The sequence below is a fragment of the Cnephaeus nilssonii genome (genome assembly GCF_951640355.1).
Source record: "Cnephaeus nilssonii genome assembly, chromosome: 1".
Lineage (NCBI taxonomy): Eukaryota > Metazoa > Chordata > Mammalia > Chiroptera > Vespertilionidae > Cnephaeus > Cnephaeus nilssonii.
This window is the reverse complement of record NC_137072.1, coordinates 102,930,502-102,946,082: the sequence shown is the minus strand read 5'-3', so window position 1 is coordinate 102,946,082 and position 15,581 is coordinate 102,930,502. Positions and strand designations below refer to the sequence as shown.

The 15,581-nt window shown below is 44.1% G+C and overlaps 1 protein-coding gene across 5 annotated transcripts in view; it reads left to right on the top strand.

Annotated features, from left to right (window-relative positions):
* RBPJ (recombination signal binding protein for immunoglobulin kappa J region) overlaps window positions 1-15,581 on the top strand; it is a 200,292-nt gene that overhangs the window by 95,365 nt on the left and 89,346 nt on the right. The window contains exon 1 of one of the 5 annotated variants that reach the window (XM_079775075.1): window positions 8,748-8,849. The exons of 1 other annotated variant lie outside the window; for it this stretch is intronic. In XM_079775075.1, the coding sequence (XP_079631201.1) occupies window positions 8,791-8,849 (59 nt within the window). In that variant the 5' untranslated portion in view covers window positions 8,748-8,790. Of the gene's footprint in view, window positions 1-8,747; window positions 8,850-8,993; window positions 9,084-15,581 lie in introns of those variants that run through there. 3 more of the 5 variants (XM_079775079.1, XM_079775077.1, XM_079775078.1) reach the window with 3 other exon arrangements.

Below are 15,581 nucleotides of genomic sequence, written 5' to 3'. Positions count from 1 at the left end.
TATAGTTGAGATCTTGAGAAATATTTTTCCACTAGTAGATATTTATAACACCTTAATATAATTTATTTCACCTTTCACAGGATGCTAGTCATGAGAGAATTTAGTTAAATAATCACTTAAGTAGCAAAAAGTACACATAGGGACTATACAAGCTATAATAACTAACTCAGAGTCTTTAAACATTCCTTTAGAGTTTCTCAAATGCATTTTACAAGTTAAATACATCATTATGAGATTGAGATGAAACTTTTCAGACATATGTACTGCATAAAACCAAGTCTGTCCTCAATATTAGTAATAGCTTAATGAAAAAGTATTTTTTTCCTGCAGTAATTTCACAAGGTATTTTAAATTCCCATATATTGACATTACAAATAAAACTTTAAAAATTAATTAAAATGAGAAATATTGACATAATAGTAATATTAAAAGTTACAGTGTGCAAGTCAATGATGACATTCAAGGAGATTCTTGTTAGTCAGCTGTCTTGGACAGAGTTAAGTATTGCACAAGATGGGAATTGTTTATTCTCTCTCAGTATTTGTCAGTGCTTGCATAGAATGGTTCCAAAGTTGATCTTCTTAGTCCTTAGCCTATTTTGGACAAGGGTGCTAGCCACAAAGATCATCTACAAGTAGATGCTTATCATTACACTATCTGTGACACAAAATAGTACAGATGCAGAGGGAAACCTTTCTGGTAGGTTTTGTTTAAAAAATTGATAAAGGCCATCAGTGCCCAAGGTCAATAGTAACACGGGCCAGAGGAGAAAATTGTTCCATTGATTTGCTATATAACCATAGTTAAATTTTTACAAATGAATGTGCCAACCAAAAATAAATACGATGAACTTATTTAAAGACAATTCCATTTAATTATTTGTAAACTATCAAATTTGATCTGTGCAATAAATCTCTAAGGCAAGGAGTATTAGTCCATCAAATAGAAAAGAATAGAATTAGTCCATCGGTATGGGTGGAAAAATTTTCTAAAGAAGTAACACTTACTGAGTACCTACTATGTACCCAGTTATTTGATGGAATATCTCAATAAATTCTCAAAATGACCCTAAGCAATAGGTCTTACATTTCCTATTTGCAGATGAGGAAAAATTAGCTAGCCCAAAGTTAGCCAGCTGGGTAGTGGTGAAGGTAGGACTCAGTGGTAGAGCTAGTCTAATGCTCTTTCCTTCATATCCCAGCTGTTTGTTTGTTTTTAACTATGGGTGTGCAACATTGCCTCGACACAGAAACCCAAACCACTACAATCTATGATACATGGCAAAGGGGAAAGTTTAGGAAATCAAAGTTTAGATAGTCCTTTATAAACAGATCACTGGAATTTTATGATTCATATGATGTTAAGATTCATATGATGTTGTCATTTTCTGTATAGTTAGTGCTAACTGGCTTTATCTTGCTCATGACATAAAGAACAAGATATATCAATCACACATGGTAACATTTTCTTCCAGTTACATTGGCTATGAAAACTTCTGACAAATTATTAGATTTGTACACATTCTTCTCATGAAATGTGCATTTGATTCTATTCTTGTTTCACATCACTAGAGTAAATGGCCCGTGCTTTTTATTGCTTCACCTCTTTGAACTGCTGCATATGTTAGCAAGTTAAGCAAAGCTTAACTTGGGCCTGCTCCTCGCCCCCCCCCCCCCCACCCCGCCCCCGTCCTCCCCCCAGATAATACCAGGGCCAAAGAATTCTGTGAAAATCAAACACAATTGGGAAAAGAAAAGGATGAATATTTATTTTTCAAGTTCTCCTGAAGCCCATTCTATGAGTCATTTTCAGTGTTCTTATCATTTTTTTGGAATCTAGAGTTAGAGCTTATTTTCCTTACAGAATTACATAGTCTGATGAAATCCTTCTTGCCACTCTTTCCATCTTCTGTACATTTTATTAACCTTAATTAACACATAGTAGAAAACAATAGGGATACTGTTATTTAAAAAGGGGAGACATATAGATTAAAAAAAAACTTCTGTAGACTGAAAGGCTCCTAATTTCTAACATTAGTTATCAGTAGGCATTCTTAGGCACATAGCCACCTCACAATCTGATCACATCTTTACATCCTCCCAGGCTCTCATTGGCCATCTTCAACATGTTTCCCAACCTTTATGGATATGAGAATCTCTTAGAAATTAAACTACAGTAATAATATTGACATGTTTGTAGGATATGATAAAGAAATGAATGAGCCCTAGCCAGTTTGGGCTCAGTGGATAGAGTGTCAGCCTGTGGACTGAAGGGTCCCAGGTTTGATTCTGGTCACGGCCACATGCCTGGTTGTGGGCTTGAACCCCAGTGGGGGTTGTGCAAGAGGCAGCCAATCAATGATTCTCTCTCATCATTGATGTTTCGATCTCTCTCTCCCTCTCCCTTCCTCTCTTCAATCAATAAAAATATTTTTTTTAAAAAAGGAATGAACACTGACTTATATAAAATCATCACTATAGTTGACCAATTTAACATAGATTTTTGAAGTTTTAAAGACATTTTGACATGTTTTGCAAGAATTTTCATCAGATGAATGCAATTATGAATTTATTAAATAAAATAATGATAAAAACTAACACTACTATAACAATTATGTTACAGGCATGCGCTTTAGACATAATAAACATTTTGAATACTCACGGCAATCCTATGAATTAGATGCCTTTATCTCCATTTTACAGGTGAGGAAACTGAGGCACTGACAGGTTAAATAACTTGTCTAAGGTCTTACAGCCTGAACCATGCAATGTGGCACTAATGCCCATCCATGTCCTCCATCATGAGGCTGCATAGTAAAATTTGGAATGTTTTAGTGTGTCCCATTAAGATGAGATGCTATAACTTAATCTTAGAATGAAAGCAATGTTGAAATGTGTCACTGTGTTTTAACAACCACAGCAAAATGTGACCCCCTCCAGGGATGTTTATCTCACGGCCACTAACTGCTTCACATACCCATTGGATATACACTCAGGGGCTTACAAACTCATTCCTAATATTTACATATTTCATTTATTGTGTTTTAAAAATAAACCATATGTCAAAACTCCCTTTAATGTGAAACTCCTGAAGGAAGATTACACCTAACTTCTACAACAAAGATTCTCAAAGCTTGGTTGGTGGACAATTTGCATCATAATCCCTGACCAGTCTGCTAGAAATAAATACCTGTTCTTGGGTTCAGTCCCGATTTCCTCATTTAGTTTTAGGGAGTGGGACCCTGATGATTCTGATGCCCACCCCACCAACTTTTGAGCACCGCCTTTCTACCAGGTCCTTCTTGAGACCCTGCTTAGGAAGCCTGCCCACCTCACTCCCCCCTCCCCCAGCATTCTATATGCACCAACCCCCCACCTGGAGTTCCCCTGAATACAAGATGCTCTTTCACACCTCAGAGCCTGAACAAGCTGTTTCCTGTGCTTCTCAAGCTTCTTTCTTTTCTTATTGTCTTCCGAACTCCCACTCCGTTAAGAGTCAGTTCAAAAGCCACTTCTGCAAGGTTTCCCTGGGCCCATCAGGCAAGGGTTCCGTGCTTCTTCCATTGCATCCCAATGCCACTAAACTCATTTATCTATCCTGGAATTATGTGCTGTCACTGGCCTATGTATTCTGTTAGCCAGGAAGTCCCCTGAGTTCTCTGCATTATCCATCTTTGTAAACAACCAAAAATCATGCCTGATATAAACCACCAAAAATCAAGACTCTAAACTTGCTGTTTGAATAGATGGTGAATTCAGTGTTTACACATGACTGGGGTGAAGTACTGACAGTTCTATAGTTCTTAACTCTACTGAGATGGTATATCATGTTCATAACTTCTATTAGAAAATAGTTTTCTAGCAAGTGGGAGAAAGAAAACAATTTTACTTGGCTAATTTTTTTTTCTCCTTGCACACTTATTCCTTTTCTTTCCTTTCCCCGTCTTTTGTTTTATATTTTGAATAGGCAATATATGGTCTTGGCACAAAATTAAAAGGATCCAAGATAGCAGCAGGCTGCGAGGCAAGCCACCACCTCACCTACGTCCTCCAACTTTTGAGTCCCTTAAAGCTAAGCAGTCGCTGTTACAGTTTCTAGTGTGTCCTTCCAGAGCCATTTTAGATACACATAAGCAAATAAGGATATATTTATCCCATTTTGCACCTTGTTTTTTAGTTTGTGATCCCTTCACATAAGCACATAAAAAGCAGCCTCCGCTTATTAACAGATGCATACCAGTCAAGTCTACAAATATAGCATTTAAAAAAAAGTACGACATCTTTTGACTGACATTTAGGTTGTTACCAGTATTTTCTTTCATCAGTGAATGCTGTGATATAAGTGATTTCACACATGTGTAAGTATCTTTGGAAGATATATTTGTAGACATGAGATTGTGGGATTAATGAGTAGTGGCAAGTTTTATCAAAATGGTTTTCATAAAAATTACACCCATTTTCACTCCCACTAGCAAGACATGGGATTACCTGTCTTATTTTTTAATATCCTGCCAATAGCATTTTCTTCTCTGATGTTCTAAAATGGAGATTAATGGAAACCCTTTGAGAAAGTGTAGGCTTATCTACTGATCTGACCCAGGAGTAGGAACTTTTTTGTCAGAAAGTCAACACAAGTGGTTGTCCTATCGGCTCCTTTCTCCTCTGTGGGCAGGCTAGCACTGGGGGTATTCATTGCTGGTCTAACTCCAATATTGTTTTGAATCTTGGAAGGCGTAGGGAGACTTCAGAATCGTTTCCATTCCATTCTAAAGTGGAAGACATACCAGCCCTGGCCTGGTAGCTCAGTTGGTTAGAGCATCATCCGGATATGCCAAGGTTTCAGATTGGATCCCCGATTAGGGCACATACAAGAAGCAACCAATGAATGAATAAACAAGCGAAACAACAAATCAATGTTTCTCGTTTCTCTCTCTCTCTCAAATCAATTAAAAATTATTTAAAGTGGAAGACATCCCTTTCATTCTACAAATGCTTACTGAGTTTGTTCTAGTGGCTAAGGTTTGAACAATGAAAAAAATAGGAAAAAAAAAAAATCCCTGCCCTCATTTAGACTACATTATAATGGGAGGAGGCAGAGTAAACACAATACACAGGTATGATATATGGTATGTTAGTTTATGGTAAATGCTGTAGGAAAAATAAAAAAGGAAATAGGGAATATGAGGAATCACTTTTGTGAAGGGTGGTCAGGGAAGGCCTCACTCAGGTAACACTTAAGCAAAGACCTGAAAACAGTGAAGGAAGGAGCCATAAGGCACCTGAGGGAAAGAGCAAAGGCAGGAGTTATGTTCTGGAAACAGCAAGGAAGGCTGCTGCTTAGAGCTCAGTGAGCAAGGGCAAGAGGAAGAAGAAATAAGTGAGGTCAGCGAGGCGGGGTTGGGTGGGAGTGGGGTGAGGGGAGATGGGGGTGAGAGACCAGATTGTGTAGGTCCTCATAGTGAATGGGAACCAATGGAGTGTTCTAGAGGGTTACTCTGAATGCTCTATTGAGAAGAGACTGAGGGAAGGCGAGAATGAAAGAAGGAAGAACCAGTTAGGAGACTTCCTGTAAACTACATGAGAAATGAGATGGGTTAGACTGGGCTGGTAGCCATGAAGGTGTGGAACTGGTTGGACTGTGGGTATATTTTGAAAGTGGAGCCAGCAGGATTTTGTTAGAGTGCATGGTGGATGTGAGAAGAAAAGAAGGCAAGAATGACTAAGGTTCTTCTTGGGTTAAATAAGTGGGAGGATGGAGTTGTCATTTACTGGGATGGGGAAAGAATGCGAGAAGAGCATGTTTTAGGCCCTAAAGTTTAGGGTAAAGATGAGTTGTGATTTGATGTGTGGTTCCCATGGCTTTCCATGGTTGGGGTCCTCAGATGGCCATGGTTCCAAATGAGATTAATGGCCTGGACTAGAACATGATTGAAATGCCTTCTTGGGATGAAGGCTCCAAGGGCATTGTCTTCCTCCTGAGCTATCCTGTTCCGAATCAGACTTGCACTGAGATAGTGCGTTAAATGTCCTTATATATTCTTTTGCTGTGTGACATATGTAATCCAAGGGATAGGTAAATGCACACAAACTAAGAACGTTGAATACCACTCAAAAAGTCGATTTCTTGCCCACTGCATAACCAGATTAGTACTTACTATCCTCGAAAAATCAAAACAGAACTCAATTCTCTATTTGTAGGTCTATGATGTCACCAAGATACCAGTATACCAGTTCCTAGACAATTCAAAGCGAGGCTGGTAACAGAAACTACACCAGGGCAATCTGAAATGTGCCTGATTGGAGAATTTAAGTAGGAATTCACTAGACAAATAATCTAAAAAGAAGGGAAGCATTTAAAAACAGCAATTTTCAACTGGTGTGCCGCAAGAATTTTTCAAACATGCAATACTTGAGTATTAGTTAGGTGCACTGATCTCTTTTCCCTTAGATTACCAAATAAAAAATGACAACAGCCAACACAATAATAGTTGTCCAGTGTGAATGAACCCAAACTATACTGTTTGTTTTTTTCTCAGATAGGCAAAAAATGCTTTTGTGTGCTGCAGAATTTTAGTAATTAGTTTGTGTGTGCCATCAGATGAAAAAGGCTAAATATTGCTGATTTAAAACAACTGTCACTAAAGCATCTGATGAAACAATACTTAAAATGGAATGAATATTTCATCAAACACAAAGGTGAGGGAAAGCAAAAACCAGTATTTTAGGTCATATCACTGAGATAAAAGAAAAAGAACAGAAACTGTTTTATAGGGATCATTTAAAAAGGCTAGGAAGAGATTTGGGGGGGGGGCGGGGCGGTGTTGGGGGGCAGGAGTTTAAAAATTGTGGCCATGAATGGAAAGCGGAATCTATACAGGCAACAATGTGAGAGCGCTGGGAGCAGTTTTTTTTTCTTTCTTTTCTTTTTGTTTTCCTTACCCAAATCCCTAGACCAGCGGGTAGATCAGAAAGAAAACCAATTGCTAGAAGAGAGTAGCTAAGAGAAGCCGAACTTGTTTAAAAGCAAGGAAAGTGGTGGCCAGACTAGGAGACTCATTGGCATGACTCAAACCCGACACGGGGGCCATCAGTTTCCGGAGGCTGGGGGCGAGGCGTCTAACACATTTTAGGAAAGTACCAGGCTCGAGAAGGGCGACAGGAAACCTCCTCGGGGCAATCAGCTTGGGGATCCTCAAGCCCTCGAGTTTGACTTCTTACCATCCACACCAGGAGGTGTTTCTAACCTCCTGGCTTCCCCTTCTTTCTTTAGAACGCCCCCGTCCTCTCCCCCGGCACCCCACCTCAACCCAACCCCTTTTTCTTCCACAAAGTGTCAGGCGGCATGTGTAGGCGAGACGTCAAGCCCCTTCCTGGCCTCCCGCCTCCCGGTGCTCCCCGCCACGCGCCCACCCGCTCGGCCTCGGTGGCAAGCTGCTCCCTTCCCACCCCGCCCACGCCGGCCGCCCGCCCGCCCACCGGCCGGGCACGCGCGGCACGAACAGTGCCCTGAGCTGCACTAGACAAACACCTGTCCCGCTTGGACTTCGCGAGATTTGGAGAGAAAGCATAGGCAACAGTGGCCGCACTCTCGCGAGGTTTACGAAATTTCCCACGGCCCGTGTTGTGTCTGAGTCGAGTAGTGGAAGGCGGTGGGAAGGAGGTGTAGCGTGAGACTGGGCTTGCCCGCATTGGGCACATGCGCAGTGCCGCTCGCGCGTGCCGCGCCAATCCTGCAGCGCGTTCAGCAGGTTTCGGGCAGCGAATTCCAGTTCTCCGGGTTTTGGGGCTCCCTGCGGGAGGCTGTGCTAGTTCTGGGAATCTCTAGGAATTGAAAGGGCTCGGGGAGGTGGGGAGGGGAGTCCGAAAGGGGTGCTACAGGTAGTGGGGGGCGGGTTGGGGCCCTGCTCTGCTCCTTTTTGTTCAATTCCCACTTGGGCCAAGTTTGCTCGGGGGGGGGGGGGGGGGGGGGCGGTTTCCAGGCTTAGGTCGCCCGAAGTACATGTCAGGCAGCAAGCAGCGTCGTCGACTATGCCAGGCCCGCGGGAGGACCCGGGCAGAGTCTGTCCCTATATGCACCTGGGTTCCTGCCCGGCTGCAGGCTGTGAGAGAGGTCCTAGGGAGGCTCGCACCACAGCAGGCAGCTCTCTGCCCAAGTGGGATCTCTGGTTAGAGTGCGGGGCGGGGGAGTGGTGGATCTCAAGCCCAACGCATTTTTCACCTCCGGAGAAACCTACGCGGCTCCCTGGGGTGTGAAGGCGAGGTGAGGTGGCCATTAGGGATGTCTTTGCCAGAGGTGTTGTCCTGACCTCATTCCACACCCAGGAAGAAAGCTAAGGCGACAGAGCTCAACTGCAAAAGTTTTCAATTTACAAGAGTTCTGGAGGGTCGAACCACATTGTACTTTTGTCTGAATCTCCGCTAGCATGGGGGGCGGGGGGAGGGTTACACAAACGAAGATAGTTCCTGGTTTGTCACTCGCCCAACGCCAGGCTTCTGTAGCTCCAGTACCTAACGCTGACATTAGCATAAAGGAAGCGTCCAATGAACGTCTGAATGAATGAAAAGGGCTGGGAACTAGAGTGAGCGGGAAGCCACTTGGAAAACACCCATTTGAGGAGGTGTTTTCATCTAGGCCTGTGAAACGCGGCCGATTTTCCCAGGACCTTCCCCTCGGCCCCGCCTCCTGACCCCTCCATTCCCCGTCCCCGTAGTAATCCCCTCCGGTTTTCCTCAGACTCCACGTACGTCCCTCAGGGCGCGTCTCAAAACCCGGATAACCGGAGCGCTCCCCATGGACCACACGGAGGGCTCGCCCGCGGAGGAGCCGCCTGCGCATGCTCCATCGCTTGGGTAGGTTTCCAGGGAAGGCAGCGAACAGGATCCCCCTACTTCGCGGGCGGCACGAGGCGTCTGGCTCTCCGCGTCGGCTGCGAGGGGAACAGGAGCGCGGGGGCCGGGTGGAATCGAGGAGTGAGGAAGGAGGGAAGGGGCGGGGGAGAGGGACCGGGGAAGGCGTCTGGGGCAATCTCGCGAGGGTTGGAGTTTTGGCGAGAGTTTGTGGAAGATGGCGCCTGTTGTGACAGGGTAAGTCTCGGGGAATCGGATCGCTGGGAACCGGGAAAGTTGCGGGCGTCTCCTAGCCCGCGGCTCTCGGCGGGTTCCGAGACCGCGGCGCGCCGGGCGTCCGGGGACCGCGGGGGCGGGTGACGCGTGCGCGGAGCGCGGCGGCGTGTGGCGGTGCGCTGCCCGCTCTGCGCTGCCCGCTCTGCGCCGCGGTGGCTCGGGCTTCGGCGCGTGAGGGCAGGCGGCGGCGGCGAGGCCGGCGGGTGCGGGCGTGAGTGCGGCCGGGCGCGCGGGGCCCGCGGGTGCGGTGCTCTCCGCGCGCCTCCCGCGCCGCCGCCCGTGGGCCCTGCCTCCCACAGCCCCGCGCAGCTTTGTTCCTCGGGTCGACCCGTGCCCCTCCTCGCCTGGCCCGTGCCCCCGGCCCCGGGCGCTTTGTCTTCCCCGGTTGCCCCCCGCTACTCTCTACCCCCGACCCTTTGTTTCGCCGCCTTGGGCGCTTTGTCCGACCCAATCGCGCCCCGCATCCCTTCTCTATCACCTCCCCGCAGCTGTCCTTCCTCCGGTGCCCCTTTGTTGTTTCCCTCTCTATTCGGTACCTCTATGACCTGCCACAGACCAGGCACCACATTGCTCTTTTTCTTTTAATTTTCCTTCTGTGTTCCGTTTTCTCCTTTCTGCTGGGTCCTTGATCACCCCCAGAGGCTTTGTCTTCCCCACCCGTGGCTTTCTCGCTTGGCACCCCCGCTCCCCTCCCATCCTCGGTTGATTTACCCTCTACCCACTGTGTTGGTCGGCCGAGCTGTCCCAGCCCCAGGCAGGGGACTCCATCGGGTGCTTGACGTGCAGATACTGACCCTGGGGTTAGTTGTTCTTGTGGGTCTGAAAGACGCACGGGGATACTTACTTTCCTCCTCGGCGCTCCTCCTCCCCGCACCCCTTTCTCTCGGGATTGCGTCCCCACTCCCCCAGTTTCTCCCAGGATTTCGATGTCTCCAGGTTTCTTCGCTGTCTCTCTTTGGGCCTGTGGTTGTTTTGCTTGGAAACAGTAACCCTGGAAAAAGATCGGGTCTTTGGTTCTGTCTCACCTCCCCCTACCCTCCACCCCCCTTTTCAGGTCCTTGGTTTCTGACGTCCTAGGCCAAGGGCAGCTGGTGTAGCTTTAGCTTACCTGAGGGTATTGTAGGACGCTTAGCAGAGGCGCAAGGAATAGACATGTTTTTTTTTTCCAGTTGATGTATGAGAATAATTTCAGATATCCACATTGGTTATTCATTTGGTACGTGAGTAGCAGTTAAGTGAATTTTGATGTTAAAGACTTGTGAACGGAGCGGAGAATTTTAGCGTTTTGTAGACTCTAGGTGTGGAGTTTAGTTATTTTACCAGTAACTCCTGCTTTGTAAGGAAAAAGAAAGGCATCGTCCTTAGGAATTGATGTAATTATTCTACTTTTTTTCTTACTCATTAGATAGTTTACAATTATGTGCTGCTGCTCTGTAGATTTATGACCACCTCTCCGCTCCATCTTTGGAGTTGAAATGAGTCAAGTACTTAAGACTGCAGTTTCTGTTTGTGGAATGCATTAATGAAATGCAGTGAAAGTACATATAAATAATGGTCTTAATGTACTGGCTCTTCTAATGTTAAAGGAGCTTTGCATTTTCAGAGTGCTTATTGTTATGGTAGCGTTAAAAGCTTGGAGTTCTGTGTGGGGTTTGGGGGGAGGGTAGTGTGGTGTATTTATATGGCTTGAATATTCCGGTGCTGGGAATAAGACGCACTAGTTAGATTTTCCAGGATTTCCACCCTACTAGTTGATCACAGAAGATATGTTAGTTATAAAATCATTTGGAGTGTCATTTCATTTGTAAACTCAAGTTCCACGAAAAGTACTACTAGTAGAGGATATAAAAGATTTAGTGTGAGGAATGGGGTGTAGTGGAAAGCATTTTATTTGAAGGCTGTGATTAGAACTAGTAGTTTGAATTTTAATTAACAGAAAATCATGTTTCATGAGTGATAGTTGAGGCGTTAGTGAAAATTTGCAGTCTTGGTTCCATGAATAGATTTTTGCTAATAATCACTTGTCTCCCTTACTAGTTCTTAGTGTATATTCATTCTTTTGAAGGTAAAATCTTGAGCATACTTTTGTTTTGCACTAGAAGTAAATGTTAAGTATTGTAATAATGGAAGGACTTATGCATATAAGAATGATCACACCTATATCATGAAAGCAACTTTTACAAATCAAGTTGTGTTTTTTGTTTCCAAATGTGTAAGACCTGTATATGGTGACCAAATAAAACAGTAGTTTTACTAAATTATATCAAACAATAGCAAATGTAAAAATATATCACATGAACTTTTGTTGGGAGGCTTTCTTTCTGATTGATGATTTAAGCTTTAAATTTATTGTTCAAGCATATTGCAGATGTGTCTATAGAGAGTATATTTTCAGGAAAAATAGGCTTACTTGCAATATTTTCAGATCTATTCTAATATATTCTTCTAGGTATTGAATTTTAAGCAGTTAGGTTTGTTAAAAAGTTACCTCTTGTCCTATACTAACATTTCTATCAATGTCTTTTAAGTGGCTAAGGGGGAAAAAATAGTTTGGGAGAAAAGCCACTCTTGCCAGCTGTAATTTATTAAGTCATTTTTGGCACTCTGGATGGATAAGGTATTAAGGGGGAAAAATAGTGTGCTTGAAAGTTCTTGCAAATTGTCTTAAATCTAGTATTTGGTCATTTTTAAAAATAAAATTTAAAAACCTAGAATAAGGCTTTAAAACATTTTGCATTTCACTTTCTCCTAGTACTGAATTTCATGCTATTTCAACTAGGGGGAGTATTTTCTCATAGATTGACTAAAAGTTGTTATTTTTGGCATCAGGCTTTGTGACTATTTCCAAGTTACTCTACTTCCCCTGGGCCAGTTTCCTAACTGTGTAGTAAAATGGGAATTGTAACAACTTGCCACATCTGCACAGGGTGGCTGTGCTTTAGGATTTGCAGAGAGCATCCTTAGATGAAAGGTGTGGTTAGAGTCTAGGGATTGTTACTGTATTAAGCTGATGTGAATTGAAGTAGGTCATATTTTATGGGAAGTCAAGTAGGAGGTTATGAACTAACTTCTTGGTAAGTCACATTGGTGATAGTGGGATGAAAAAAAACAGTGACCCAAATATGCATTACTAGAAGCCTGGTGCACAAAATTCATGCACCAGTGCCATCCCTAGGCCTGGCTGTCAATCGAAGTGAGAGCTTCTGGCATGGAAGGGCAGGTCCCAGCTGACCTCTGGGCCTTGGGCAGCACCTGGGCCCCCGGGCCCCCACGTGTCCCCCTCCGCCTGAGTCACGGCACCCGAGTCCCCATGCAGAACTGCGGTGAGCGTGGCAAGACTCTGTGGGCCGGGGCGCAGCATGGGCCTCTGGGCCGCCCAGTGGCACTGCACGGGAGCCGGGCGGGCAGTGCTCTTTCTACTGGCCAGCCTCACAGACCTGCTGCTGTGTGAACCCACGGGGAGCCAGACCAGCCCCTGTGGCCCTGGTGGCTGTGGCTCAGCTCACCCGAAAGAGGCCATGCGGGTGTGGGGCGGGCTACTCGTGGGCGCCCGGCACCTGAGTGCGGGGCTTCCCCCTGGGTCGGGCTTCCCGGGGTGTCCAAGCCCTGGCGTCCTGGCGGAGGGTAGCAGGGGGAGTGAGAGCGAGCTCAGCAGACACCCCACATTCTCACCACACCCCCACTCCTGTCACCCCCGTCCCCAGGTAGCTGGTGAGAGGTTGTAGCACGTTGTTGATGCCCGCCATGTTTTGCACTGCTCCCTGGTGGTCAGCACACGTCATAGTGAGTGGTCGAACTCCCAGTTGAATGACTGCCCAAGGGGACAATTTGCATATTAGTCTTTTATTATATAGCATAGTTTCGCTAATAAAACAGATACTTTTTCCTCCTATAAGCTTAGAGGGAGAAGTAAAATAAATTACAGGGTGGTGTGTATGTAGTGTGTGTTGTGTAAGAGACTGAAGGTTTGTTGAACTTAGATGTAATAAACATAGTAAAAGTATGGGATGCTTTTCTTCTAGTGACTTGTTTTCTGCATGTGGTAATATTAAAAAAATAATATCACAAAATGTTTTCACTAGACTCTAGGCCAAGTATGTTAACAGTAATGATTACTTTTCAATATATTTTTTGAGTGTTTGTCATTTGTTCTTAAGAATATTTTCTAACAACCAGGACCATAATTTTAGACTTGACCCGTGCACTTGGGATTCATTCTCTTTTTCCCTCCTCCCCTCCATATGTATTTGTTTATTTATATAATATGTCAAAACCGGTTGCATTTTTTGTTCCAGGTAGATTATATCATATCCTAACTAGTTCCCCAAGCCAGGTTTCTGGATTCCTCTTACACTAACTCTTTGCATTTAATCACTGAGAACAGATAATTTTCTCTTCTGAAAAATTGCTTGAATCTGTCTCCTTTATCCTCACTGCCACAGTTCATGCTCTTATCACTTCTCACCTGGATTACTATAGATATTGGCAGTTTCTTCTTTTTTGCTTCTAGACTCACCCCCCTTTATCCAACCTTCCACGCAGTCTTTTTTTTTTTTTAGTTTCTTTTTTTCCCACACAGTCTTTCTGAAGAGCAAATCTGATCACTTCACTCCTAAGTTACAAAACCTTTCAATGGCTCCCCCTAGCAGCCTTCATTAAGAGAGGCAGCTGAGTGGATAGTTTATGAGGCAGAATTTGATATATATGCAGGAAATTTACTGATACTATAGGGAATTTAATTGCTGAAGTACCCAAAAGAATGGATATTTTCAGCTTTAGGCAGTTTCATAGCCCCTGAGAACATTATAGTAAAACTGTTAGGCAAAAGTTCCTTTTGGATTGTTAGAAAATACTATGTTGTTGTACAAAACTGACAAGCTTAAATTTCACATTTTTTAAGTGGTTGACTGTCAAGTGTTTCTCAAAAGGTTTCATTATTTTTAAGTGTTTTAAGTACTTAGGTGCATAGGTTTAAAACACTATAGATTACTTTTTTGGGTGATCCATGCCATTGAGCCAAATAATAAGTTGATCATCTTAAGAGAGACTCAGGTTTTGTGGACAGATTACTTACAGATACTTTCTCCAAGCTTCAGGTTCTACCTCTATAAAATAGAGAATGATAATTTTGTTATATTTATCTGGCAGACACTTTATGACTATCAAGTATGGTAAGCTATGTGAAATTATAATTGTTAAAACGATGTATAAGTTATTTGTAAATAGTAAAGCACTCTACATAATATTGTGATTATAACAATTGGTTTCTCCTGGTAACCTTTCAAGTCTGGGCTCAGGATGGACTTTTAATATGCAACCTGTGGTTTGTGGGCCATGTTTTAGGAAGGCAGCAGTGTATTTAGTGCAGAGGACCGCAGCCCTTGAAATATGTGCCTTTGCATTTTGAGCAGACATACTTGGTAAATTACTGCTTGACCACGGATGTTGTCATTGAGTCACCCCCAACTTTTTGGGGTCTGCTTCTTACTACTTTCTTCTCTGCTTGGACAGCTGTAATAATGTAGGAATGTTGAGTGCTCATCTCTCAGACACCCTACCCACAGTTCTGGATGCCCCTGTAGTCCTGGCACAACATCATGGTATCATGTATGCCTCATTAGTCCTTCTTCTGCTCCAGGGAATGAAATGATATCCTAATGTTGTGAAAAGAGTAATGTATTTCCTGAACATACTACTGGGGAAAATAGGCATTGAAGTCTCTATGGCTTGCTTTGTATAATTGGTACTAATTACCTATCTGCATAAATATTTGTGTAGGTTTGTTATGTTGAGACAATGCATGGTGATACGCATGACAGCTTTTCAGTCAAATTGGTCATATTCATGGCAGTTTTGGGAATATTTACACTGTTTTAAGTTTTATAAAAATGAGAAGATGTAGAAAACACTGCTTCTTAGGTATCCTAAGAAGACATGAGATGAAATATACTAGAAAACCAAGTTGACTTTTTTAATTCCCCTCCCATGCTTCCTATTATATATTCAAAAGTTTTAATTTGGTCTTAAAGCTAATTTTTTGTGTGTGCCTTTTGCATTAATTAGGTTATCCTATATAATAATATGCAAATCGACCAAACTGCAGAATGACTGGCTGAACGACCAGTCGCTATGATGTGCACTGACCACTAGGGTCAGACGCTTAATGTAGGAGCGACCCCAGCCTGCAGGCCAGCCTAGGTGGTGCGAGCACACCCTCCTCCCCCCCACCCCCCCGATCGCTCTGCCGGTCACCCTGCAGAGGGAGGTGACTAGTGACAGTGGCAGCAGGCGGGGCTGGCGAGTGGGCAGTGCCAGACTGGCCAAGGCGGGTGCAAGCGGGGGTCCCCAATCACCCCGCCAGTCGCCCCACAGATTGGCCCTGATCGGCAGCCAGGCCTAGGCACCCTACCCATGCACGATTTCGTGCACCGGGCCTCTAGTATAATCTATAACAATAAA